Source organism: Rhinolophus hipposideros (genome assembly GCF_964194185.1).
Source record: "Rhinolophus hipposideros genome assembly, chromosome: 8".
NCBI classification, from domain to species: Eukaryota; Metazoa; Chordata; class Mammalia; order Chiroptera; family Rhinolophidae; genus Rhinolophus; species Rhinolophus hipposideros.
In genome coordinates this window covers 61259954-61287333 of record NC_138054.1, presented here as the reverse complement: position 1 = coordinate 61287333, position 27380 = coordinate 61259954, and the positions used below count along the sequence as shown (strand labels likewise).

General features: G+C 43.7%; 1 protein-coding gene across 3 annotated transcripts in view; it reads right to left on the bottom strand.

Annotated features, from left to right (window-relative positions):
- Positions 1-27380, bottom strand: part of AGBL4 (AGBL carboxypeptidase 4) — a 1079895-nt gene that overhangs the window by 43031 nt on the left and 1009484 nt on the right. For all 3 annotated transcript variants that reach the window (XM_081055075.1, XM_081055074.1, XM_081055076.1), the window contains 2 exons: positions 12282-12434; positions 8806-8968 (listed from right to left, as the gene is read on the bottom strand). In XM_081055075.1, the coding sequence (XP_080911201.1) occupies positions 8806-8968; positions 12282-12434 (316 nt within the window). The remainder of the gene's footprint in view (positions 1-8805; positions 8969-12281; positions 12435-27380) is intronic.

Sequence of the window (27380 nt, the reverse complement as noted above, 5' to 3'; positions counted from 1 at the left end):
GACTCAGGGAAGTCTAGTGATTTGCTCATGATCACACAGCAAGTCAGTGGCAGAGACCAGATGAACAAAGTCCATGGCTCATGCATGATTCTCATATCGGAACACTGTCCATTACACAACAAAGCCACTAGGAGCTACCCCCAAACCTTTGGTCAGAGGGGATAATCTGAGAAACTGGAATTCCTGGTTCCCTCACGGAATCAGGAAGAAGGAGACCCTCTGACTGACTTTCAGAGCCAGTCTCTCAGGGACCTTTGAAAGAATAATGAAAGGAGTGGGAAGAACGCAGGCAGATGAGTGTTACTAGATGAGGTGCGTGACACTTATCTGCCGCACACTGGCCGGTCTCCAGCTGACCCCACCCAGCCGTCCTCCCCCTGTTGCCACGGTGCTGTCCCTGAAACACTGGTGTGGATGTGGATCAGCAGCCCTTCGTCCACCGATTCCCACAGTCCTCTCCGCCTCATTACCTCTCACTCCCCAACTGACACGCCAAGGCCCAGACTTGTCCAAAGGAGGGTCTCTCAGTGCTCTGGACTCTGTCCATGCCGCTCTCCTTGCCTGCAAGGAGCCTTCTTTGCTGCACCTACTCCTACCTCTGGGCCCGCTAAGGCTGGGTTTGTTCAATGCTCAGTGCTCAGTCTCCCGCCTGTCTTCTCCACCCTCTGGGGCCTCCTACAGCCGGAGGCCATGACCGCTCCTCTCTGCATCCCCAGAAACCAGGCCAGGACCTGGCGTGTAGCTGCTGGTCAGTAAGGATGGCCCTATCTTTAGCTCCCACACAGAAGTTCAGATAGGAGCTGCCTCCCCTCCCACTGGCTCTTCTCCTGACTCTAGGGCCACAAAGAACGGATCTACTCCCGACTCCACGATGGCTCTTTATAAATTTGACCCATGCAAATAGGTAGCCTCCAAATGTCTCCTTTCCAAGGAAAATATCCCCAATTCATTGACCGGTTGCTCACAGGTCATAGCTTTGGATAGAGTGACCAAACATCTTGGTTTGCCCAGGACTCTCCTGGTTTTAGTACTGAAAGTTCCGAGGCCCAGGACCCCCTCAATCCCAGGCTACCTGGGGCAGCTGGTAAATCAGCTTTGTGCTCCTTCCCCTCCTAGTCCTTCAGAGACCATGAACCATTTTATCAATGTCCTCCATGGAGTGTGGGCCAGAAGTGAACACAGGCTCCAGGGGTCGATGACACAGCAGGGCAAAGAAAGACTACACCAACTTGCTCCTGACATCTGCTTCTATTAATGTAGCCAGTTAGCATCAATTTCGGCAGGAAGATTTGCTGATTGATATGTTTGCCTTGTTGACCAATATTGAGCTTTATAGTGTCCGTTGAGATGCCTAAACCATGTTATTGCACTGGAAATATCCTTCCCCTGAATCTCATTCCAACCCGCTTTTGCTTTGTTTGTTTTACTCTAAAGATAGAAATTATTCAACACCTTTGTTTTTAAGATTGTCTAAGCCCTCCAAGTGTTCCAGGCATTCATCTACCCAGCAGAAACACCTATAATGTGGCAGACAGTCCCTCTGGGCTGGTCAGAGTTAGGCTCTGATCTGCAATTGGTTAGAACTGCTCTTGGGTAAAGTTCTTCCACATTGGACGGCTCTCCCGCATTTTTACTACAAGAGGATGGGAACACAAGTAACTGTGCATAACTGTGCAAGTGAACACGCATATAAACAAACAGGTTCAAGTGACTTAAGGACCAGCCAGGAATTCTCTGACCGGCAGCTGACAGCCAGATCCTGAAACAACATCAACTCTCTTTATCATCAACTTGGTTTCCATGGAGCCTTGCGGTACTGCTAGTGAAAGCTGACAGTTATCACCATAAAGTAACTTTACAACTTTGTAATTTGTAGCTCTCTGCTGTCAGTAATATTAACAGCATTTCGAATTATGGCTATAAACTTGACAACAGCAGATAAAACCCTTAGAAACCTGATTTGGGGAGATGAGGGAGGCTGCGGGAAGGTAGTGACATTTTGGTTTTTCAGGCCTGGGCAGGAGGCACACTTTGATCTGGAGGTGGGAGGGGCAGTAGGGCCAAGGCATCTCAGCCTGGGCACCACAGAGAGAGGCACTGGTGGTATCCGGGTGACCAGAGATTATAAACAGGTCAAGGCCAGGGGTGGGGGTTACCGAGAGGAGGGCCAGAGGAGGAGCGGGAGCTGGCTGCTGGGTCCCAACCTCTGTGGGGTTCTAGAAAGTGCTTTTGTCCTATAGGAAACAGAAGGAACCTGGGCTGACTGTAGAGCAAGGAGGAAGGTGAGACAAAACCAACCAGAGAATAGCCCTGGCATGTTATTTAATTTTTCCAGGCTTTAGTTTCCCTACATGTAAAAGGAAGGTACTTATCTCAAAGGCCAAAAATCAAATGATTCTTTCTATATATGGCTGGCTATCTATCTATCTATCTATCTATCTATCTATCTATCTATCTATCTATCTATCTACCTATCTATCTTCTAGTGATTTGGAAATAAATTTGGAGGTCATATCATTTTATCTTCTAATCTAAAGATAGGAAAATTTGATCCCAGTATGGGGAACGGAACTTCCCAAACCTACAGGACACGTTAGAGGCAAAGCCAATCCTTCAGTGTGGGGATCCTGACCTGTCTCATTAAGCATATCTCAATATTATTATTTTTACCATTACTACTACTCCTCTCAGTCATTCATTCATCAGCCAGACATTCATAAGCATTCATACTTAAAGTGCAAATTCTAGTCCATGTCTACATGGAGGAGGTAAAATATCCAAAGGCTTTCAGTCCAGTTTAGGCTTCTGTTCCCAAAGCCCTCTGATTAAAACATTTTTTGCTTATGAATTTTAACAAAGGCTTGACCTTGGGCATGAAAAACAGAAACTGGGAAGTACCTAGGTATCTTTCCATGCCAGTCAACAGGTCAGGCTGCCTAAAAAGTGAAGCCTCCTTCCCAAGAAAGAAAATCCAGGCAGTACCCCCCCACACATCCCCAAATGTCCCAACACACATACGTGTTCTGATAATTACTTCCTCTGAGCAACACTGATCCCATCATTCATTGTCCTATTAGCGAGCCAGCTAGCAATGCTGGTAAGACCTGTTTTCCTTCCTTCTTTCCTTCCTTCCTTCCTTCCTTCCTTCCTTCCTTCCTTCCTTCCTTCCTTCCTTCCTTCCTCCCTTTCTTTTTACCTTCCTCTCTTGTTCTCTTGCTTTCTCTTTCTCTCTTGTTCACTGGAATTCACTGAGGTCTACCTAATATCAGGCTTTAGCCAGAGAGGTGTAGTGACTTAACCAAGGTCATGCAGCTTTATGAGCTGCATGGGGTAAAAGACCACATTGGAACTGGGATCCTGACTCCAGTGCAGCATTCTTTTCACCCACTCGTGCAAGGCATATTGTAGGCTCTGAATTCTAAATCTCTGCATCTTCTCTGGGCCATAACTTTCATTCCCTTCTCCTAGAGTCAGCATTTTCTGATTTTAAGGTGTCCACAGCTGTAAGCCTGTGTGGAAACTAGTCTGCTCAGGGCACAAGGTCTCTGTTCCCAATGTTTTTCTCATCTAGTATGTCTAACAGCTATTTCCTTTTGGCTTGTAACCAGACCATAAACAAAGGCCACCAAATCTGGGTTGTTTCATGATTCCAGGTATCTATCTATCTATCTATCTATCTATCTATCTATCTATCTATCTATCATTTATCTATCTACCTTTTGAACAGAGCATATTTATTACTTGGCAGGCCAGTGAAATGTAAACAGCGTTTGCTAAAGAATGGTCTAAAATTCTCAGGAATTTATCATTTCACAACAACAAAAACAACAACCAACAAGAAGGAAGGGGAAGGGAATGAATACTTAATGGCACTGAGTGTGCCCAGTGATGTATCTGCACCCTCCTACGTAACCCTGTGAAGTAAAATAATTGTTACCCTCACTAATACGGGGTTAAGGTCCTCATCTAGAATGCCGTAAAGCTGAGCTCACAGCCAGGACTCTGACACCAGAACTGTATCCCCGCTATGGCAGGGACAGAGACCACCAGCCGGGCAGAAGCCTCAGGGGATAGTCTCCTTCTAATTCTGTTTAAGGTCATGAGTTTTTCTCCCAGAAGAGGAACTCCACATCTTTACTGAGTTTTGCATATATTTTAGGTGGTTCATGAGGTCTTCTTGAAGCCCATCCATGGGCCCCTCAGTTAACCCCTAGACTAAAAGAAAGAAAGCGGCTGCCAGCTTGGTCTGATCCGCTTTCTAGGATGCTTTAGTACCGATTTTCCCTATTAGATGGGAAATTCTGATGCTCACGGAATCACACTCCATCTGAAGACTCGCTAAAGAAAGAATGGTGGGTTCTTCATACCATACATTCATCTCAGAATGGAATTATATAATTTTAGGTTTCAGAATCAGAAGAATCTTAGGATGTCTGAGCTGGAATGGGCCGGAAGTCAAGTCCACACAAAATTTCATTCCACAATAACTCTGACAGGTAGGAAATATCAGACAGTGAGACTGGGAGAAGGGACGTTGCTTGCTCGAGGCCACCTAGCAATTGTGGTGGAGTCAGGATTCAAGCCCCAGCTGCTGGCTTCAAAGACAGATCTTCCCGTTAAAGACTGAATCAATAGAAGGAAAGCCATGCAGGCTGCATGGGAACAGAAGCAACATTTGTTGAATATCTAGCATTTCACTCTCCCAATGACCCTGCAAAGTATTTTTAATTTTTGTTTTACAAATGGGAAACAGGCTCAGAGTGGAGAGATCACCAGTTCAAGGTCACACAGCTAGGGGAGCACCAGTGACTGTGCCCATTGCTATATTTTCCTGGTGTCATGGAGAAGGGAAGCCAGGGAGCAAGGCTCTGGTAATATTTAGCTGGTACTTTTCCAAGGAGAAAACCTAAATTGACAGACACATATGTTCGGGGGGTGGGGAGGTGAATACTATGGTGGATCCGGGCAATATCCTGCAGGATTTCCTGCCTCCCAAGGCCGTCCCTGATCTTACAGGCGTGCAGCACACTCTGGATAACTAATTTGGCCTCCATGTATCCTGATGCTGAGAGTGGGCTACTCTGGATGACAGGCATGAAAAAACCAACTATGGGAACTGCACCCTCCACATTGTGTGAACCAGTCGGTCGAGGCCCATCATTTCGGTGACTCCACCCAGGTTCTTTGTCCCATGACCCCTAAGCACAGCCACTGGCTTCTTGCTCTAGAGCCCAACTACCTTCTTTAACATGAAGGTAGTTAACGTGAGTCCTCATTAACCGTCACATAAATCTTTTCAATGTTTTAACCAATATCACTTAACTTTTAAAACTTAACAGTGCACACACGTATACATATTACATTTAACTTCATCGTAACTCAGGGAGGTTAAGCATTATTATGTCCTGCTACAGAGGAGAACAGTGAGGCTTGCTGAGGTTATGTGACACGCCCAAGGTGACACAGCTAGGAAGTGGCACAGCCAGGATTCAAACCCAGGTTTGTCTGAATTCACAGTCTGTTCTCTTTCACGACTTCTTACTGGGGGTATCTCTGTTTAATTCCCAAGGCAGGGGTTGGAAACGCAGAAGGCCCTTGGTCCCTTCCTCAAGGTGGTGAAGATCGTCTTAGCCAGGTTACAGGACGTGCTGCAGGGCGCTCTCTGGGACTATGCGGTGCTGTCATCAGAACCCGGCTCCCCTGACTATCAGGCTAGAGGACACTTCCTCTCAGACTGGATTGCCAGTCCCATTAGACCATGTAATTTCCTTTTCTGATTGGGACACGGAGCCAGCAGCCAACAAAGATCACAGTCTGTCTGCCTGAAGTCTCCCTCTGTTATGAGCTGCAGGTTTTACAAAGTGCATTTCAAACAGCAACCAGGTTAAATCACACGCACGTGTGTTGAAGTAGCCTGAGTTTGCCTGGTGCTTCTTCTCACCCCCTAGATGACAGAACAAGGCAGGGTAGCTCCCACAGAATCATGGCTGCTCAGCTCATGCTCCCTACTCACCCTTAACTCCTTCCCATCGCTCGCTCCCATTCCCCACGGACAACCCCACCCAATCACTCACCAAGGCTTCTCAGTTCCACATTCTAAATACTCCACAGCACCACCAGGGGCGAGGCCGGAACAATCTCCCACCTGGATTGTCATAACAGCCTCCTAATGCATGTCACTGACAACAATCTTGGTTCCTCCAACCTATCCTCCCCACTAGAGCCAGAATGACTTTCCACCAAGACTTAAAACCCTTCTATTGCTCTCTATTGCTTTCTATTGCCTTCATATTCAAGTTCAAGTTCCTCACAGCCTGCCATTTCGGTCTCTTCTCTTCCATCTGAGTCCTTCAGCCACACTGGGCCATATACAGCTTCTGCAGCACACCTGCCTTCCTCCCCTCTCTGTCTGCAATATCCTCCCTCCAACAACCCACCATGACCCAATCTGGCTAATTTCTACTCAGTCTTAAAAACTCAGCTTGGGTATCACTTCACAGGGTAAGACTTCCCTGATCTCCCAGTACTGTGTTGAATTTCCTTCCTACAGCCATGTAAAGAAATTTTTGTCTTTAATATGTTCACTGCTACATTTCCTGTGCCTAGAACTTTACCTGGCTTATGGTAGACACTCAACACATACTTATTAAATGAAAGTTTTCCATGGCTTTCTGGAATTCTTCCACCACAAGGCTTACCATGCATATTATAATTGCCTGTTTCCTTTTCTGTCTCCCCAAGTAGATTGAAAGCTCTGCAAGTCAGAAAACATGCTTCCTTGTTCAGCATTTTGGCCCGGGTGCTTAGTATGGTTCCTGCATGTACAAATGGTGTATTTATTGTGATAAAAGAGGATTGGCCATTGAGGGGAGAAAACCATGGGCCTTGGCCAGGATGGCATTCTGCTAAGAAACACACTTACTTCCAATACAGAAGCCTGTCAGAGGTGCTGAGAAAGGGTAGGAGGACTCATCAAATTTGACATCAGAAACCAACTGCAAACGAAGTGCAGGCCTCCTCTGGACAAACCCACATCTCATTGTGAATAGGGGTTGCAGAATCTCCTTTAGTGCACATGCTCAAACTCTTCTTCCAAGCCCTCTGCCTTCTTGCCATAATATCATGGGAGAACAAAGTGGGTGCAGTGTGGTATGCGACCTGTGCATGTGTTACAGGAGTTAGGCGATCCTAGAGACGTCATGGGCTACACATCGTGTGTGTGTGTGTGTGTGTGTGTGTGTGTGTGTGTGTGTGGAGTCGGCAGCATGGTCCGTAATAGAGGCTCAGCAGTTTGGAAACCAAGCGTCCTCTCCTACGGGCAGAGCCTACTCCCCTGGCCTGACTCAGCCAAGTAGCTATTAATGCAGACTTGAAGATGACTTCCTCAGCCTTGGTGACTGCAATGAGGGGACCCTTGGCTCTTCTCATGATCACTTCAGAGTTCTGCTGGATTTGGAACACTGTGCTAACAGATGGTCTACCTACAGCTCACCCCTCACTTTGGGGCTGTCACCCTGCCTCCTGTGTTCCCAGCTAGCTAATTGGACCCCTCCGGAGCCACTAGGCTGCAACTGACTGAGTGGACTTGTTCTAAGTCATGCCACAACCAGAAAGGATGTTTTCGTGCACAGAGTATGGTAGGAACTCCATAATCACTCACCAAAGTTTGAGTAAAGGTTAAAAAAAGCACGTCCACTTCTGGGAAGAGAGAATTTGCATACAGTTCATTTCAACCTTCTCCTTTTCCCTTCTTCAACTATAATTCTTTCTCTAAGAAAGCTAAGCGATACAAAAGAAGAAATAGGTCAATTCAAAAACAAAAAAGATAAAGGAAAACAGAAAGTGTCACAATCTGTCACAACATTTAGGCTGTGCCCTTGAAATTGAAATGAACACTCAGGAAACTAGAAGTACTCAATAACCCCTAAAAATCAGGCAAGCTAGAAAGTAACCTCTAATTTCATCATGACACACTTGGGGGTTTGCGGCGACATTGTATGAGGAAGCAAAGAGGAAAAGCGATTTGGCAGAAGGAATACAAATGCAAACAGAAGTGTGTGGAGGATGAGAGGGAAGATGGAAGGGAGGCAAAGGGGAGAGGAAAGGAGGATAGGAAAAAGTGGGAAGACAGAGCAAGGGGAGGGAGAGGCAGAGAGGAAAGGGAGATGGGAAGAGGAGGGAAGACAGGGAAGGTGGAGGAGGGGACATAAGAAGTAGGGAGAGAAACACAAGACAGGAGTGAAGGGAGAGATAGAAGGAGAGGAACAAGGGGAGAAAAGCAAGTAAAAGGAAAAATAGTGAGCAGAGAGAAGAGAACATGAGAAAGCAAGACCACAAAATGATGGAAGGTGAAAAGAGAAAGAGTTTTACATGTTCAGAGTTAGGAGGAGGAGTCAAGACCATCAAGGTCTTCCTCAGCAGCCCCAGAAATGGTCATCCAGCCTGTGTACTTACACGTTAGATGCCAGCAGACTCACTTCCTCCCAAGGGAGCGGAGAGGAGAGGAGAGAGAGAGAGATGAGAGCAGCCTAAGGTAAGGGGAGGCCTAGGTCTAGGTGCCTGAGGAAGACTTGAAGCATAGCAGAGGCAGTTGGGAGAGGGGTATCGATTAGAGGGCAAGCGGGAAACAGACGATCCAAAGATGCCATGAGCAGAGCCAGACACCTCCATCCTCATCCCAGAGTCTCAGCCCTCACCTGCATTAGAGACCAAATTCCTGGCCTGCCTAGTAAATCCTACCAGACCTGGATCCTGTCAGTGCGATGTGGGCTGGCCCAGGGCTTGGTGGGGACCTCCCAAGGATACAGGCTTCCTCGGTGTAGGGCACAGCAGCTGTGGTGCCCCCAACGATGTAGCTGTAGAAGGAGACCTCTAGGGTATAGCAATAGGAAGTGTGGTCCAGGAGCCCACCGAGGAAACGACGGCCTGTGCCTGCTTTCACGGCATCCCGGTTGAACGATGTGCTGGACTGCGAAAGACAAGTCGGGAGTTGAGAATCAGGGCTGGGTGCCTGCTGGCTATCAGATTTAGAGCACATCTTACAATACCTCTGGGCCTCAGCTTCTTCATCTGAAAAGTGGGATGTTAATCCCACAGCACAGGATTATTATGAGGATTGATTAAATAAACATAATTAAATAAAAGCATCTAGCAGAGTTCTTGGACACAGTAACTGCCATTTAATAAATATTTGTGAAAATTTGAATGGGGACAGATGGAGCAAGAAAATAGACAGAGAGTAAGAAGCAATTATGTTATGATGATAATCAGTACTAAAATTTGGGCAGTGCTTTCAACTTAATCATATTGTTTTCCCTGCAGTATCTCGTTTAGGCTTCAAAATAACCCCTTGGTATTGTAAATTGGCTTAGCCACTATGGAAAACAATACGGAGGTTCCTCAAAAAATAACACTAGAGCTACCATATAATACAGAAATTCCTCTTTTTGGCATCCACCCAGAAAATTTGAAAATACTTATTCATAAAGATATATGTACCCCTCTATTCATTGCAGCATTTTTCATAGTGACCAAGACATGGAAACAACCCCAGTATCCTTCAATAAGTGATTGAATAAAGAAGATGTATGTGGTACATATTGAGCCATAAAAAAGATGAAATATTGCCATATGTGACAACATGGATGGATCTTGAGAGTATTATGCTAGGTGAGGTAAGTCAGATAGAAAAGGATAAGAACTATATGATTTTATTCATACGTGGGATATAAAACAAAAAGCAAAAAATGAAAAAGAAAACAAACTCATAGATACAGACAACAGAATGGTGGTTACCAGAGGGGAAGAAGGTGATGAGGACAAAAAGGGTAAAGGGGGTCAAATATACGGTGATGAAAGGAGAGTGGACTTTGGGTGGGGAGCATACAATAGAGTCTACAAATGATACGTTATGAAGTTGTACACCTGAAATTTATATAATGTTATTAACCAAGTTACCCCAATAAATTTAATAGGAAAAATAACTTCAAAATAATCTCTTGGTGTAGATGTTATAATTCTGGCTTATAATTGAGGCTTGTAGAGATGGAGCAAGGAAGTGACACAGCACAGATTCGAACCCAGGACTAAGTGACTCCAGAAAGCTCAACACTTCTTCACAATGCATCCCCCTCCATTACGGAGAGCTGATCTCATGTCCAGCATCACCAGAGATCATGGATGCTTCTTTGCTAGGGTGTTGACAGCACCCATCACAGTAGATAGAGAGAGGAAGGAGCAAGCAAGTCAGTGTGTCAGTCCTCTGTTCAAAATATGAGGTGTGAGACAACTGGCTTTATTCGTCTGTCTCAGTTTCCTCATCTACAAAGTAGAGGAGATAATAACATCTCCACAGAGTTGTAAGTCAGCTCACTTGAGTTTAAAAGGGTGTCTAGGCTAACTCATGGAGATCTAAATAACTGAAATAACCATGGTTTTTCTAAGAGAATGTGTGGCTTATTCAGCGGGATAAAAGGGAAGAAGGGAAAGAGGGAGAGAAAGAAGGAGAAAAAACAGCAAAACAAGTAATAGACATGGAATAAAACAGAGAAGTGTGTGTGTGTGTGGTGTGTGTATGTGTTAAGGTAAAGGAAAGGATCAGAAAATCATAGAATGTCAGATATGAAAGGAACGTTGAAGTCCATGTAGTGAAATCCAGCTCTCATTTTAGAGTTTGACACTGAGAATGAGAAGAGGGAAGACAGAGATTGGACTGAGGTAGATGACCTTGACCCCGTCCCTAACCTCTTGAGAGGGCTGCAATGCAGGAACATCATCAAGCAAGACCAGAAATAAAGCTCTGAGCTCATACCCCTTTTGTCAGCCCTGAAAACCTCACCCCTATTAGGATCTCTGAGGCCTGTAGCTCAGCCTCCTAGGGAACCTGGATTCACGAGACCACAGGCTGCTCTGAAATTGGAGTGGTTCCAAAAAGACAAGGGCTTGCCATCCTGAAGACATTCCTACAGAAACAAGCATGGCTGTTTTTATCCCAGAGCTACAAATGGGGAACCACCTGCTTCTATTCTACCACAAAATGCTGGGGGACTTTGCTGAAGATATTCAGCTTCTCTGGGCCATATGTGTTGCTTGGGTGTAAATAGGAGACTGGGCTATACAATCTCCCAGTTGCTTTCATGGTTTGGCATTTAAAGATTCTGGGATCTTTGAATGTGCATCTTAAACCTCATGGAGAAATTTATCATCTCTACTGATGTCCAGGCCTGAAGCAATGGGCAGGCAAGTTTTCAGCTCATCGAGTTCAAAATTGTTACCGTGTTTCCCTGAAAATAAGACCTATTCCCAAAATAAGCCCCAGTTAAGACTGTCAGCCAGACAGACGTATTTAGTACGTTATGACGATGTTCCAGAAGAAGATGACATGACTGTATTTGAATAAATGTAGATTGTTGTACATGAAAAAATAACAGATCTCCTGAATATACACCCTAATTTTTCTTTTGGAGCAAAAATTAATATAAATAGGGGAAACACGGTAGGACCTTTGTGAACCTCTCCCCCTCTGGCCACATGGAAATAACAGGCCTCAGAGGTTTAGGAAAATGTGCAAAAACTTTCGCTGCTATCCCCACACCACGTGCCGATCCCCCTCCTTATCTTTTCTCCCTGCCCTTTCCAATATTGCTTTTTTTTTGCAAATTATTCTAACTGCCAGCCTCTCCAGTCCTCCTTGGCATGGGAGGTGGGTAGTAACAGCAACAGTTTCTGGAGGCTGCTGAGGTCTTCACTCCCTGAAAGTACTTTGATATCTGTTACTGAATTTGTCCCCCTAGGAAGCTATGACGCAGGCAGGGCAGGAAATTATTACCCACAATTTACTGCCAAAGAAATTGAGGTCCAGAAAGGGTCATGGAGGAAGAAGATGGTGGGCGTATGACCCTCTTCAGCCGACTCCTACTACAGGAACTGCGGCAGATGAAAAGAGGCCTGGGGCAGGGTCCGACATGGGACAGGGGCGCAGTTGCTCAGTGACTTTCTTCTCTTGTTAATGCTGGAGTCAGATCAACTAAACAAATGCCAGCTCCTCAGAAAAACCAAGCACTCGCTGCCTTTTCAAAGGATCTCCTTCCTGACTGGTGATGAGTGGCTTGAGGGCACAGCGTAGCTTTTTATCTCTATCTTTATCATCCACGCAAGACCTGGTACAGAGTTGGTGTTCCGTAAATGTTAAACCAAACTGAACTGAGTGAGGAGACAGAGAGGGAGAGGGGCAGGGTGGGGAGGGGTAGCTGGGGCTGGCTGAGAGAGAGCTCTCGACTTACATAGGAGAAGTCCTCAGCATTCTGACAGAGGAGCTTGGGAAAAATGGCTTGCCTCTGGAACCGTTCTTCATCCTCAAAGATGTTGCCATACATGAAACCATTCATCATTGTGGAGTGGGCGTGGATGTCAATATAAAACTCCAGGCTTGTTTTCTGTTGAGAGAAAGGATAACAAATGAGAAGTCTGGGGTTACAGAGCTTACCTTAAAGGGACCAGACACAGCTCTCCCCCCACCTCCACACACAGACACTTCTTTTTGAGTAGGTCCTGTGTGTCAACTGATTTAGCAGCCATTTGCAATGTGATCGGAGGTGGTAAGACCTGTGAGGATCAATTTCTCCTCAATTTTAATATCATATCCCTCAGGTCTGAGAGCCCAATCATTAGCGTCCCTCCTTAGCGTTCTTCTGAAGAAGTGAGGTTTTTGTTGGGTGAAGTCGTGGTGGCACTTACTCAGAACAGTAAATACAGTCATTAACTAAAGGTATTAGAATGTGTTTCTCTGATTTGTGAGAAATACCTTCAGGCAACACATTTGTATTTACACTGGACCTGCTTATGGTTTTGTCCAACTGGGCCACTTCTAGTTGAAGGGGTCTGGGTAAATCATGGCCCCACTTTGAGCTTCACCTTTCTTATTTGAAAAGTGGTTATTGTAATTCCAACCTCAGCAAGTTACAGTGGGAATCAAATACTGTAATAATAACTACTATCATTTACTGCATATTTAATGCATGCCACGCCCCATTCCGGGAGCTTTACCTATGATAGCCTAGTTAATTCTTTTATTTAACCTCATTTCATGTGCCACATCCACTCCCCAATAATATGTAAATAGTGTATGGAAAAAAACACCACCTTGTAATCTGTCAAGGTGATTGTGACTAGTCTTTCTCTGCTGTTTGCGTACACATATTTAAGGTCCTCCGTAGCTTGATATGGTATTACTTGCTAACATTCCCATTATGGGTTTCCTGAAGGTAGGGGGACTGTCTGTAAAGAACCCAGTGCCTGTACATGAAGGATGCTTGGCAATTGTGTGCAGAATGACTGAACAAATGACCTCAGAGAGATTACTCCAGAAACGGTAATGGACTAGCAGGAACTGGGGAATTTCTAGGTCCTGAGATCTTCGATCTCAAATGCAACCTTCTCTTCCTACACGTCAGCCCAAGTTATATCTATTAATCCTTCCTGAGAATAACAGAGGCTCCAAATGGGGAAGGGACTCGTCCAAGCTCATGGCATAACTGGAACTGAACCCCAAGTCTCCTGAAGCCTGGCACAGTTATCTTATCATCATCAATGGGCAAAGCTGGAAATAGCCAAAGCCAAACCTGGCCATCTATTCATCCCTGTCTAGCATACACAGTCCTGGGAAAGAAGAAAAGTCCGCACTTAGAAGGATTCTCCCTCCTTGGGACACTTTCAAACGAAGTTAAAACCAAATGAAAACCATGTTGCTTCTAGAATGCAGGCGTGATGACTGTCATTTTATTTGCCTCAGAGTTGGAGTGAAAAATTATGTCTTGCTGAGCTCCCAGTTTTCTGGGTAGCATAAGCTGTCTTTTGAGACATATAAGATGCACTGCTCTGTGTGATATTAAACTCATCATTTTCAGCTTTGGAGGTGGAATACACAATGATTCAACAGGAGCCCTATAAAAGTCATCTTGGCAATTTTATTTTCTTCAATTGTCTGTCTTTTTCTCTGAGCATTTGATGAGCTGCAGAGGAAAGGATGAGGTAGAGAGATGACTTAAGAAATGTGTGAGAAAAATCTACAATTTATACTTTGGGATGTCAGACTAGAGAGGGTCTTGAAAACAGGCTCTCTCGTCTTTCTTGGATCAGCCCTGAGTGGGGACGTCACTTGCTTAAGGCCAGACAGCGAGTTGGTAAAATAGCGAGAATTAGAATCTGGCTCTTCTGATAACCATTCCGGAGTGGCTTCGCTGCCCCATCATAACACCTGGGCACCTAGTGTGATTCCAATAATCAGCAGGTGAATTATACTGATTCACATGGTTCAGAACTCAAGGGAGATTTTTCACTAAAAATCTCCCTTCTAGAGCCGTCCTCCAGACACCCAGTTTCAGTCCCTAGAGGCAACTCATGCTAACAGGTTCTCATGCATCCTTCCAGAGATAGTTTATATATAAACAAGTAGAAATTCCTAACCCTTCCTCCCAACACACACAGATGGTGACATATTAAATGTATTATTCAGAGCTGCTTTGTTTTTACCCCTTAACATGTCTTAGAGGTAATTTTTTCTTGGTATGTAAAGAGTTACGTCATTCTTTTGAACATACATAAACTATTTAACCAGTCCCCTTTAATGGACATTTAAGTTATCCAACCTTTTGCTGTTACAAATAATGTCTTAGTGATTGACTCTATATACAGTGTTTCACACACTTAAAATTATATGTAGGATAAATTCCTAGAAGTAGAATTTCGGGGTCCACTGTACATTTGCAATTCTGGTCAATATTGACAGATTAACTTCCTTCTTAGAAGGACCAGTTTACACTCCTAGCAATGTATTATTAGGTTGGTGCACAACAATTGCGGTTTAAAAGGTTAAAAATAAGTACAAAAACCACAATTACTTTTGCACCAACCTAATACAACCTCATTGTCAATTACCTTGACAAGATGGGTGGTATCAAAGTTTTTGATATTTGCCAATTAGATGGATGATAAATGATTTCTAAGATTAGTTTTAATCTGGATTTCTCTTAGTATAATTACGTTTTATTATATGGTTAAGTTTAAACATATTATTTCATATGTTTAAGAAATATTTGCATTTGCTTTTCTATTAATTGTCTGTTCATATCCTTTGCCTATTTTAAAAACTGGATTGTTGGGCTTTATTTCTTATTGATTTATAGAAACTAGATATTAAGGAAATTAGCTTTTATGTGTCATATAAAAATATTTTTCTTCAGTTTGTCATTGTTTTTGACTTTACTTCTATGAATACTTCTTGCCATGCAGAAATTTTTAAATGCTAATTTTTTACACAGAATTATGACTCTTCTTTTGTGGTTTCTGGGTCAAATTTTTTCATTGTTTCTTCTATTATTTTTATGGTTTCCTTTTTTATATTTAAATATTTCATTTCAAATTTAATTTACATGGATACAGGGTGTAACGTAAAAATTAAACTTTATTGTCTGACACCATTTATTAAATTGTGCATCTTTTCCCCTGACTTGAAAAGCCACCTTTACCATGTAAATTTTTTATATTTGGGTTTAGTTTTGGACTTTTAATCTGTTCTAATCAGTTGTCTATTTGTGTGTCAGTACCATACAGTTTTAACTATGTTTACAATGTATGTTGATATTTGGAGGGCTATTATCACCTCATTATGCTTTTCCCAACTTTTCGTGTATTGCCTTGGATATTTTTCTGTATGATCTTTATAAGTAGCTTATTTAGTTTTTCTTGCTCCCCAAATCCTATCAATTTTCTCAATATTTGTAATATAATCATATTAGATTTTCATATTAATGTAGGAAGAATTGACTCTTATGATTTGAGCCTTCCAATTCAAGAATATATTTTGACTTTCTATTTATTAAAAGTTTCTTTTGGGTACAGCAGGAAGTTTTAAAAGTTTTGTTGTTGTTTTTGTTTTTTTTTTCATATAGACCCTGAACATTTTTGTTGATGCTAAGGGAGTTTACATTTTTAGTTGTTATAAATATGATGCTTTCTTCTATTAAACCTTCCAACTGGTGGTTCTTTATAAATATAAAGTCTCTTGTTATCAACGTACTAAATTTTTACCTAGACACTTTACTAATTTCATTATTTCTAATAATTTCTCTTTTGTTTTTCATTTTATTACTTATTCAACAAATAGTCACTGATTACCTACTACGTGTCACACAGCGTTCTAGGCACTGGGGCTATGTACGAGGCACTGTCTGGGCACTAAGAATATCGCAATGAACATAATAGAAAGCTCCTGATCTCAAAGAGTTTGCATTCTATGGAGAAAGAAAACAAATAAATCAATTAATAAACATACAGGTGTCAGGAGGTGTTAATGCTTGAGACAAATAAAGTACAGGAAGAGAATCGAAAGTAACAGAGTTTCTAGAAAAACAGAAACTTAACTAGAGTAAGAGAGCAAGGATATCGGGTGGAAGAGTCTTCAAGGAAGAAGAAGGAGTAAATGCAAAAGTCACTAGACTTGGCATGTTTGAGGAACAGCAAGGAGGCAGGACGCCTGGGGAGAGCGAGTGAATAAGGGGACAGTTTTCCAGGTTTGAAATCTTATCACCTGCATAAAGAAATTTCATTTCTTTTTTAGTTTTTGTTATTCTAATTTCTTTTTCATCTCTAACTGCATAGCTAGTACCTTCAAAACAACGTTAAAGGATGAGTAGTTTCTAAGTCTCTTCCCACTCTGAGATTCTAGGGCCTGGAATTAGAGTAAAGGTATAGGAAATTGACCCGAATAGGGTCTGAGTTTGAAGTCTTAGTTCTTTTTCTTCTTCATTACACGTATTCAGCACTTTTCTGGGAATGCCAAAGACCACAAATACTAATTGCAACAACATTGTGATTATGTTTTGTGCCTAAACTGACTTTATGAGCTTGTATTGACCCAGTTAGAATGGCGTATGGACGGCAGAAGCAGGGTTTCTAACTCTGGTTCTAATATTAATAGAATCTGTGGCCCTGGGCAAGTAGCAACTCTTCACTGTGCCTCAATTTCCTCATCTTTTAAAAGTGGTTGTTGGATGAGATAAAGATTTGACTTCCTTAAACTTTTGATGATTTTTTCTCATCCTCAGTTAAAAGAAATCCCTCATTCTTTTACAAGCAGCCTCGCGCTTGGATGTTGATATCCGGACCTGTTACTATATACCTAATATGGCTGGTAAGTATCTCTGCCTAGCTATGAGCTCCTTGAGGACAGCGACCCTATCTGATGCAAGTCTTGTCTTCTCTTACTTGTTCTACTACAATAGCTTCTTACCTGGTTTCCTTGCTGCTTCACAGTGAGCATTTTAAATGCAAACACATCATGTTACTTCCCTAGTGAAAACTGTTCTACACTTCCCTATTGCTCACAGGATAGAGTCTAAGCCCCTTAATAGATTTTAAAAGGCCTTGCATGATGTGGTCCTTGCCCTCTGTCTAGGCTCAGCTCTTGCCACTTGTCTGATATTTTACACTCCAGCTACATGGAGCGACCTGGAGTACCTCAGACCGCTATGCTCATGACTATTGTCGCCACATTTACACATAACCAGTATCTCTTCTGATGAGAACACATTTTCTCTTTACCTGACTAACTCTGATGCAACCTAATAATTTAAGGGAGAAACTGACTAGATGCTCACCAATACCATTTCCTTTCCCTGGATCATGGAAGATATTTCCCAGTCTCCCTTGACATTTGGTTGAGATGTAAGGAGATGTGTGGGTAGTTGTGACAACTGCCACTTCTGGGCCTTGCCATAAAACTCATATATAATCACCCACATTCTTTCTTATGCATGGAAGCTACATGTGAAAACAACAATGGCATAACAAGCAAGAAGCCCATGTCCCTGAATCAACACTGGGAGGAAAACTGTCAGGGGAGTCACCTGATTGGCATTAAACTTTGATGAACCTTTACTGTATTAAGAGACTGAGATTTGGGGATTTCTTGTTATAGCAGCTAATATTACTCATCTGACTAGTAAGAAATCTCAATTCAAATAACCTTATTTAATCCCTCAGGATAAGTTACCAGCCTCTTCTGTACTCTCATAATTCAGAGTACAAATCTCTCTCATGGCACTTGACACATGACATAATAATGCTTTGTTTATTTCTATCTCCCATTAGAATGTGAGCCTTTTCAGGGCAGAGACCATACTTTGTTAATTTTTTAAATCCATAGGATCAGAGCCAGGCCAAGCATATAATAGGTTACCATAAAGGTTTGGTGAAGAAATGAATCAATGGAAGAATGAGTGAATTAAATGAATGAGCTAATCATCTTAGGTTTTGTCCAGTAGTCACATTTGGTACTTTTTTGCAACCACGTCTGAGCAAGGGTTGTGTCACTAATGCATGGCCCTTAATTACAATTTGGGATTGAGAATGGAAGTAGAAGAAAGCATCTCTATTCTTTCCTTCTAAACTTAAGAACCTTAATTAAAACCAAGTGATAAGGGTTGTCCCCTTGCCAGCAGCCAACAGCTCATCTGCAATCAGGGGCCTAAAGAGTAAATTAAAATCAGTGCCAATAAAATTAAAACTACCTTAGGGCATATTTGCAACATAATTTAGTGTGGAGTTTGCTTCTTCCTAGACACTGGGGAGGAAATGGGTTTGTCGTGTTTTTTCTTTCTTTCTACATTCTGAGCTGCCTCTCTGCTTCACCTCACTGGGCACGGGCCAAAACTGAGCTGTGGTGCTGAATTTCACATTTGGGCTGTACTTTATGGTTTATTACAGACTCAATCTGAAGGAAGGGACATGCAATCCAGGAAGGACAGAGTGGTTTATCTCAGGTTTGGAGATGAGAAAGAAACAAGCTTACACGGGGCTAATGGCAAATTGAGGAGGGTGAGCTGCTTTATTAATTCCAGTCATAGCAGAGGGACTGGAGCTCAGAGAGCTTTAAGTAACTTGCCCAGGGTTATGCAGCAGGGAGTGGCAGAGCTGGGATTTAAACCTGGGCGTCTGGGGGCAAGCTGGTACCCTGCACCCTGCTGCGTTCCCAGGAGCTCTCTGTGTCTAGCAAGGCAATCTCCCTGATCAGAATCATACGTAAGGAAGTCCTGGGCAGGTTCCTCCATCTCTGAGCTGGGGGACCGTGAGGTCTGAAGACTGACCCCCTCAGGCTTAGCCTCTTAGAAGGGCATGGAGGGGAGGGGTAGGAGTGAGGAGTGTTAGAGAACATCCAGACAGCTACCTTGATGAGATTTGCCCTAGGAAGCTGTTTCCTCATGGGCATAGCTCCAAATCTTTTTTTTTTTTAATTATCTATCTATATCTAAAATATCTCCTTTTTAAAAAAAGTTTAAGTAGATATTTATGGAAGTTGGGTGCTGTCCTAAGGCAGAAAGGAACATTTTTCAGAAAAGAATTGAGAACTCTTTCTTTAAAAACAACCAAGCAAATCAAACAAACGAAACCGTGTAAAGGTCCTTTATCGTATATGGTCTAGATTGCTGAAGTGGCACAGTTAAGGCTTCCTTCCTCAGGTACGTCCTGAATGTGGCTGGACAGAAATTCCTGCACCAAAAAGGATGGGGACAAAAACAGGGGCAACCAGATAAGAAACCCAAGCAGCTAGCCCTGGAAACCGAGGGCACGGGCTACGGGCCCTTATCTCTTGTCTCTCTCCATCTTACACACCAGCCTGATAGAACACCTGCAACTTCCCAAGCACATGAATGTTCCCTACTCTGTGCTTCTGTGTCTGCAACTCCTGCTGGTGGGAATGCCTATGCCCTCCCTTCCTTTCCCCGCCTGGTAACATCTTGCTCATCTTTCACTGCCAGGCCTAATGGCCCCTTATCGAAGGCACCTTTTTTGACTTTCCCAGTGACAGTAGCTCTCTTCTCTGGACTCCACAGATTTTTAAAATATCCTTCTGTTAAAGTGTTTATCATCAGTTCGTTCATTCATTCATTCGACAAATATTTACTATGAACCTGCCATGTTCCAGGACTTGGGGGTGAACAATAGATGAGGTTCCTGCCTTTAAGGAGCTGGCACCCAGGTGGGGATGACAGAACATGAACAGCAACCAGGCAAGGTGATCACACATTGTACTCCATGCTAGGAATGTACTAAGGTAAGCCACAGGATGGGGACTAACTGGTGGATCAGGGAAGTCTACTTTAGGTAGTATGATTAGGAAAGGCCTCTGACATTTGAGCTGAGCCTTGAAGGATGATAAGAATAAGACATTCAAAGAGGCTGGGAAGACAATCCTGGGCAAACAAAGGCCCTGAAGCAAGGACGAGTGTGGCATTTTCAAAGGGTAGTGGCTGGACTGTGATGGACATGGGAGATGAGCCTGGATAGAGGTTGACATGGTCTGGCTCACGTAGGCCTTTCAGGGTGGGCCCAGAGCTGGTAGTGTATCCTGTGTACAGTGGAAAGTCATTTTCACAGGGGAGCACGGTAAAGGATGACTTTGCTTATTGCGTAGATAATGGAGTTTAGTGGGGCATATGTAGAAGCAGATGAACAGTTCCCCAAGAGATCACAGTAGCCTGCATTAGAGTGGTGGTAGCAGAAATGAAAAAAGAAGGACGCATTTGATAAATATTTTGGCCACAGCTCCATCAGACCTGTGCATGGATTATACGGAGGAAGAATCCAAGATGAATCATAGGTTTGTGACTTCAACAAGTGAGACAGTGGTACCATGTAGAGAGATGGAGAAGACTGGGATGAAGCCCAGTTGGCACAGAGGCGAGGAAATCAAGAGTTCTGATGCGGATGTCACATGGGAAGTGACAAGTAGGCAGCTAACTAGATGGAAATGGAACCCTGGGGAGAGGACTGAACTGGAGATAAAAGGTAGGCACCACTACGAGGGGAGTGACATTCAACACTGCTGGGAGGTGGTGTAGGCCAGGATGGGGACTAACTGCGGCCTCTGAAGTTGAGTTGAGTTTAGTAGGAAGAAGCAAAGGAGAGTTAGAGTGGCCGGGGAGGTAGGAGAAACAAGGACAGTGTGCTTTCATGAAAACCAAGAAAACAGGAGGGAGTGAGCTGCGAACCCCATAAAGGCTAGGATCCTGCTTAGTCTACTGCCGTAGCCATAGGGCCCGGCACACAGTAAGTACTCAGGAGACATCTGTTACGTGACTAAATTAATACATGAATGAATGAACCAGGTATCCTGGATTTGGAGAAAGGAGCAGTGAGAGGTGTGGTGACAGGAGTCTCAGGGCCTAGATTCCATCTGGAGGAGCAATAGAGGGAGGATAAAAGTAACAATAGAGCACTTACTACGTGCCAGGCACTCCTTAATCCTCGAAACCCCAACAGACAGAAACATCACTTACAAATAAGGAAATTGAGGCATAGATAAGGTAACTTGGCAGGGGACCCCAGAATACAGGGTGGTCACTGGAAGAACCCAAGCAGTCTGGCTCTACAGTCCGTGCTCTTAACCATGACACCACCATTGAAAGCTGTTGACAGCTTCCTATGTATGGTCTTGTAATAATTCTTATAACAACCCTGTGAAGTAAGTACTTCTATCATCATATGAGGAAACTGAGTCAAAAAGCTTGCACATGACAGAACTGAGATCTAAGCCCAAGTCTTTCTGCACTAAGGCTAAGCTCTTTATCTCTAAGCTATTCAGAGTGGCCCAGTCCCTGCATCTCTGGGCTCTTTGGCTTCAGCAGAATAAGCTTCAGGACAAAGGAAATTTGTGAGAGTAATGATTAAGGTGTGAGGAAAAAACACCGGTGGCAACAAGTGAGGAGTAAAAACATTTTTCTCCTTCCAATTTGTCTCTTACAATCCTACTCTACTTAGAAGTGAAAAGGAAAATCTATATATATACGGAGGTATTTTTGCATCTTCCCCTTCTAAGGACCCAGGAGGAGCCAGGCCAGGGCTGGCAGGAAGGAGCCTTCCTTGGCTTCCATCCTCTTCTCCACCTCTGCCTAGAAAAAGGGAGAGAGACCAGAGGCTCAGAGCAGGAGGTCTGGGTTCATAACAGACCTTCCCAGGGCGAAGGAACACCTGACCTCGGTCTCCTGCTCCCATAGCAGTGATTGGTGACTCTAGTGTCGACCATGGCAACGATGAGAATAAGAAGGAAGCAGTGGGGTTTGGGGATCTGGTAGGCTTCGCTTCAAGTGTCAGTGTAGCCATGATTGTAGAAATTATTTTCCCTTTCTGAGCCTCAGTTTCCTCACCTAAAAATTGGGGATAATATTCCCAAACTCACAGGAATGTCGTGGAGTTAAATGAGGGAACTGGCTTTGTGCCTAGCAAACTGTCCGGCGGCTTACCCGCTCTCAATGCGTTCTTTTCAGTCACACAGTGATACTATGTGCAGGCGCTGTGCTTAGCACCAGGGATGTGGAACTTGAGCTCAAAACCTTGCAGGGAAGATGGGCATTTTGAAAGTAGCTCCATGTGCAATGAAAGGTTCAAGGAGAGGTACGGGGACTATTGTAACACATATATGGAGGGGGCGTGGCGAGTCAGCTTACATAAATGTAAGTTTATTCCTTATTCAATAGGACATCTATTGACAATGACCATCATCTTGCATGTTTGAGAGCTTATAAACCAGTCCCACACCAAGGTAACTCATTTGATTCTCTCAACAATCCACTGAAGTAAATGGGGTCACGATCTTATTTCTCAGAAAGAAGCTCAGAGACTGGCTTGTGGAGATCTCATAGCAGGTTAGGGCCTGAACTGGAGTTTTAACTTGCATCTCACCGCCTGCAAAGCCTCTGCTTGATCCTTGCCCTTGGGGGGGGATCTCCTGGGGATCCACTTCTGCATCAAGCGTGGACATACATACACGTGGAAAAGCCATACTGTCCCAGGAAGCCCCAGTCTGAGCAGGAAGATGAGGCAAACTAAGCAGAGGACTGAGATATAATATTTAAGCCTGTGAGAGCCGAGGGACATTTTAATTTCATAATTAAAAGTTAATGTTGCTTCATTATAAATCAAAGGCTGATGAAACTAGGGCACCCCCAGGAACATATTAGGAACTCAGTAAATATGTGTGCCTGACTGGAGACATCTCCTGTAGGAGGTTGTTAGCTGATCCAGAGGGGTAACAACGTACATCTAACCACTGAGCTGGGAGTGTAGTCGGTCCCAGGAATTCAATCTTAATTCCTTTCTTCCCAGGAAACTTATCTTGGGAATTAGGAGTTAGTCTCTCCTACTAACGTGCTCTGTGACCCTTTCCTCTCTTCAACTCCCCCAACTAGAGAATGGATTTGGTGATTTCTCAGGGCCCATTATGCCCTGAGAGTCTTCTATCTTTCAATCATCACGTCTTCCTGCTTTGCACTGTCTTGTTTTGTTTTTCTCCTCCCTTTGGCCTCTGAAGACAGCTTCTGCCAGCCCTTCCCACCTTATCTCCTTCAAGACCTGAGTGCAGGGTCCTTTCCCTGGGTATGGCCCTGTGGGAAGAGCCTACTGCAAGACAGCAGTTCAGCCATTTCCTCAGGCGAATTCAGCCTTTTCATCTGTTGGAGGAGATATCACCGTTTTTCAAAGAAGTGTTCAGGGGTGCCAACCTTTATGCTGAAACTATGTACTTTATCCTGGAGAAAAATAAGAGGATTCCTGTCTGCTTTCTTCAGTATAGGTGCCTGGGGAGAGTAGGAGCAGAGAAGAAAGGTGCAGGTAGGGACCTGATATCTGTTCCTTTACTCTTTCTCCCCCTTTCTTCTCCCCCTTTCTCACGTTGCCCCTTTTCTCACTTTATTCCTTCTCTCCACCTGTCCCCCCTTTCCTACCTCTTTCTCTTTTTTCATAGTGCAGAGAGGGAAGACAGACAAAGAAACTAACAAGTGTACATAAGTCGGTCAGGTGCTCTGAGAGACGCATGTGAAGATTGGATGAAGGACAGCCAAAGGAACCATCGATTTACTGGGTGGTCAGGAGAGACTCCATAGCGGGGACTATTGAGCAGATCTGGAAAGACAAGAAGGTGTTCACCAAGTGGACGCTACGGAAAGGAGCCTCCAGTGGAGAGAATGGTGCTTTCGGCAAACGGAGCTGTGGAAGCAAAATCCTCCAGAAATAAACCCACCCGGACCATGAAGAGAACTCTCAGGTGTTTGGTCTGATGGAAGGGCAAGAGGGGGTGGAGTCAGAAAGGGGCTGGAGAAGCTTCCACGGACCCATTCATGGAAGGACTTGAAAGACACTAAAAATTCAGGACTTTTCCCGTCTCGTAGAAAATAGAGAGAAGGATTATTGGACGTTTGCATTTTAGAAAGACTGTTCAGGAGGCTGTGGCGGGGAAGAAATAGAGGTTGTGGGCCTCAACGGCATGTAGAATGTTAGGACATTTTTGTTACATTCCAAGCGAAAACTAATTGAAAATACAAGGTTCTGAATTAAAGCAAGGGCAGGGAGGATGAGAGGAAGTGTGCGGATATGAGAGCTCTTACACAGTAAGATCCATCGTGCTGGATATGGGGCCTAAATGTCGACTGATTGCCAGGTTTCGGGCTTGAGTAGCCCGGTGGATGGTGGAGCCATTCACTGAGACTGAGGACGTCACCATCTTGTAAGTTTGAATTGAACACGTGCCTCCTCGGTACTTGTCCCAGTTCGGGTAAGATGCTATCAGATGGTTTTTGTTCTTAGGTTATGTCATTTTGATCCAAACAAGTTGATTTTTCCTAAACACAGCTATTTGAGTGAAGGAAACATGTTACCCATGTAATTGTGTGTTTCCTATAAAAATAGAGCTCTTTATTAATACAGGTAAGCATAAGCATGGCACATTTTTGATAGGGTATATGAATCAGAACAAGAGTATAAAAAAATCAAACACCAAATATACATACGCAAACATCTGTGTCCCCCACTGGAATGTAAATGGGATGAGGGCAGGGGTTTTTTTCCCAGCTGTTACTTTGCTATAGGCTTTCACTCTCTGGAGGAAAAGAGATTGATTGTATGGACTGTTTCCCTTAGCCAGCAAGCAGCAAGGAGTGAGGGGGCATTTGTGAGAGGTGAGCTAGGGTCAGACAAGGATGTGTGGGGACAAACCAGGCTTTATCTCTTGATTTAAAGAGAAGTCCCAGAGCAGTGCAGCTCCCTTCATATATTAGGTAGGTGCAAAAGTAATTGCGGTTTAAAAGGTTATAATACAACTACATAAAAACCTTTATCAAAGTCCCATAGAATGAGTTTATGGCTTCTCTGCCTCTTGAATTGTCTGGAATTTTGCTCCCCCACACCCTTTCCTTTGACTACATAAAAACCTTTATCAAAGTCCCATAGAATGAGTTTGTGGCTTCTCTGCCTCTTGAATTGTCTGGAATTTTGCTTCCCCACACCCTTTCCTTTGACACATGAAATACCACGGACACCTACACAATTTGTTTGCAGTGTTGTCTCATTCTCACCATACCCATTTCGCAGATGAATACACAGCTCAAGATTACATAGCTAAGTGGCAGAGTCAGGGATAGAACCTAGACCTTCTATCCACAGTACAAATTCTTCCCATGATGACATTCTGTCTTGAATCTCTAATTTTGGCCTGGTCTTAGGGGAGCCAAGAGAGAGCAGATTAACAGCAGGCACGGGAAATATTTCCCATATATGCATATGAGGTCTTTGATGACTTGTCTCTGTCTCGAACTTCATCTCCTGCTGTCTGCTAACAGGCACCCGATGCTTTACTAAAGCTACATATACTAAATCGGCAGCTTCCAGGCCATGTCATGCTCTTCTGTGCTTTCCAAGGCTTTGCTGATGCTGTTCCCTCAGACGAGAAGGTCGTGCTCTACCTAGCCATCCTTCAGGGTCCGAAACAAGCATCTCTTCTTCTGTGAAGAGTACCTTAACTCATCTGGATATAGTTGGTCATGCCCTCTTTCACTGACATTGTCACTCAACCTTCCGCATTTATTACACTCATCTCACAGTTTCATTATCATTGTTATGTGTGTCTATTTCCCCCACTGGACTAAGCACTGGTCAGGACATGGAATCATTGTATCTCCAACACCTAGCCCAGTGCCTGGGACATAGTAGGTGCTGAGGGAATCCTTATTGAATAAATAAATGTATGGATTAATGAGGGAGAAGAAAACATGCCTGAGCAGAGATGATCTCCATCCTTGACCTTCTGTGAAAAATGTTATGGAATAGGGAGAGAGAAGGGCAGACATCAAAGGGATATAACGGGTAAAAAATTCTTCTCTATTCCTCTGGGTTCCTTCCTTTTTTTTTTTTTTTTTTCATTTCTTGCTATTGGAACAAAGCTAAAGAGTACATCATAAGCAAAGCTGTATTTTCTGTTTATTGCCACCAGGTTAATAACAGTAATGGTGCAAGAAGAAAATGAGGTGTTATGTAAAAATCCTGCATTGCAGATTTTGCTGCTGATGTAAAGAACTCAATAAACTGTAACACTTTAATCATAGAGATAAAAATCACACAGCAGTTTCCCACAGGCGCCCAGAGCCTTAAGACAAAATAGTTGTGGGGAAATGAGAGATGAGAGAAGAATATTATCAGGCATCAGAAAAGTTAGGTTTGGGCTTTTGTGTTTTTTTCCTTTGTCTCTAAAAAATGGAATAAGGTTTTTTTCTATCTTCTTCCAAGACATCTTGTATGAATTTCTGTATTCTCTGGAGGATATGCTCAGACTTCTGGGGGAAGATTTGCTCATTCTTTGTAAAAATTGATTTGTTTAGGGAGAACTGAAATCCTGCCTTTTAGGTGATGCAGTGGCCTTTAAGAAAATAGGGACTGTCTCTAAAAATAAAAAAAAAATAAAAAAACCAGGATTGGAATAGAGGTAAGAATGTGTGTAATAGGAAAACCTCTATTTTTATGAGGTCTTGTGATACAGGAGAAAGATTAGAGCAGGGAAAAGAACACATCAGGAAATGAGAGCTCTTGCACCAACTTAGCCAACCTTGGGAAAACCACATTCTCGCCTCTGGGATTCAGTTTTATCATTCTTCAAATAAGCGCTTTGCACTAGATGACCTCTAACGGTCACTCCAGCTCTGACAGTTAACAGTGTGTGACGCTCTGGGCCAGGAGGCCAGCAGCTTGGCTTTCGACGGTGGCTGCTGTTGTAGTTCCAGACTATTGTAGAAGCCACGGAGCTGACCTGTCTGTTTCCTCTCAGGACACCTCCTTCTCTCCCTCAGGACCCAAATCCACTCTCCATCCTGCAGCCAGAGTGATCAGCTTCATAAGAGGAAATTAGACATGCACCCTGGAGCCAGACTGGGGTAAGTGCCAAGAGGAAGGTCTGAGGGCAGGAGCCTGCCTGACGAGATCATTGAGAAACAAGGAAGCCTTGGACTTAGAGACAGTGAGCGAGGGCAGGCAGAGTCATGCGAGAGGAGCTCAGAGAGGTG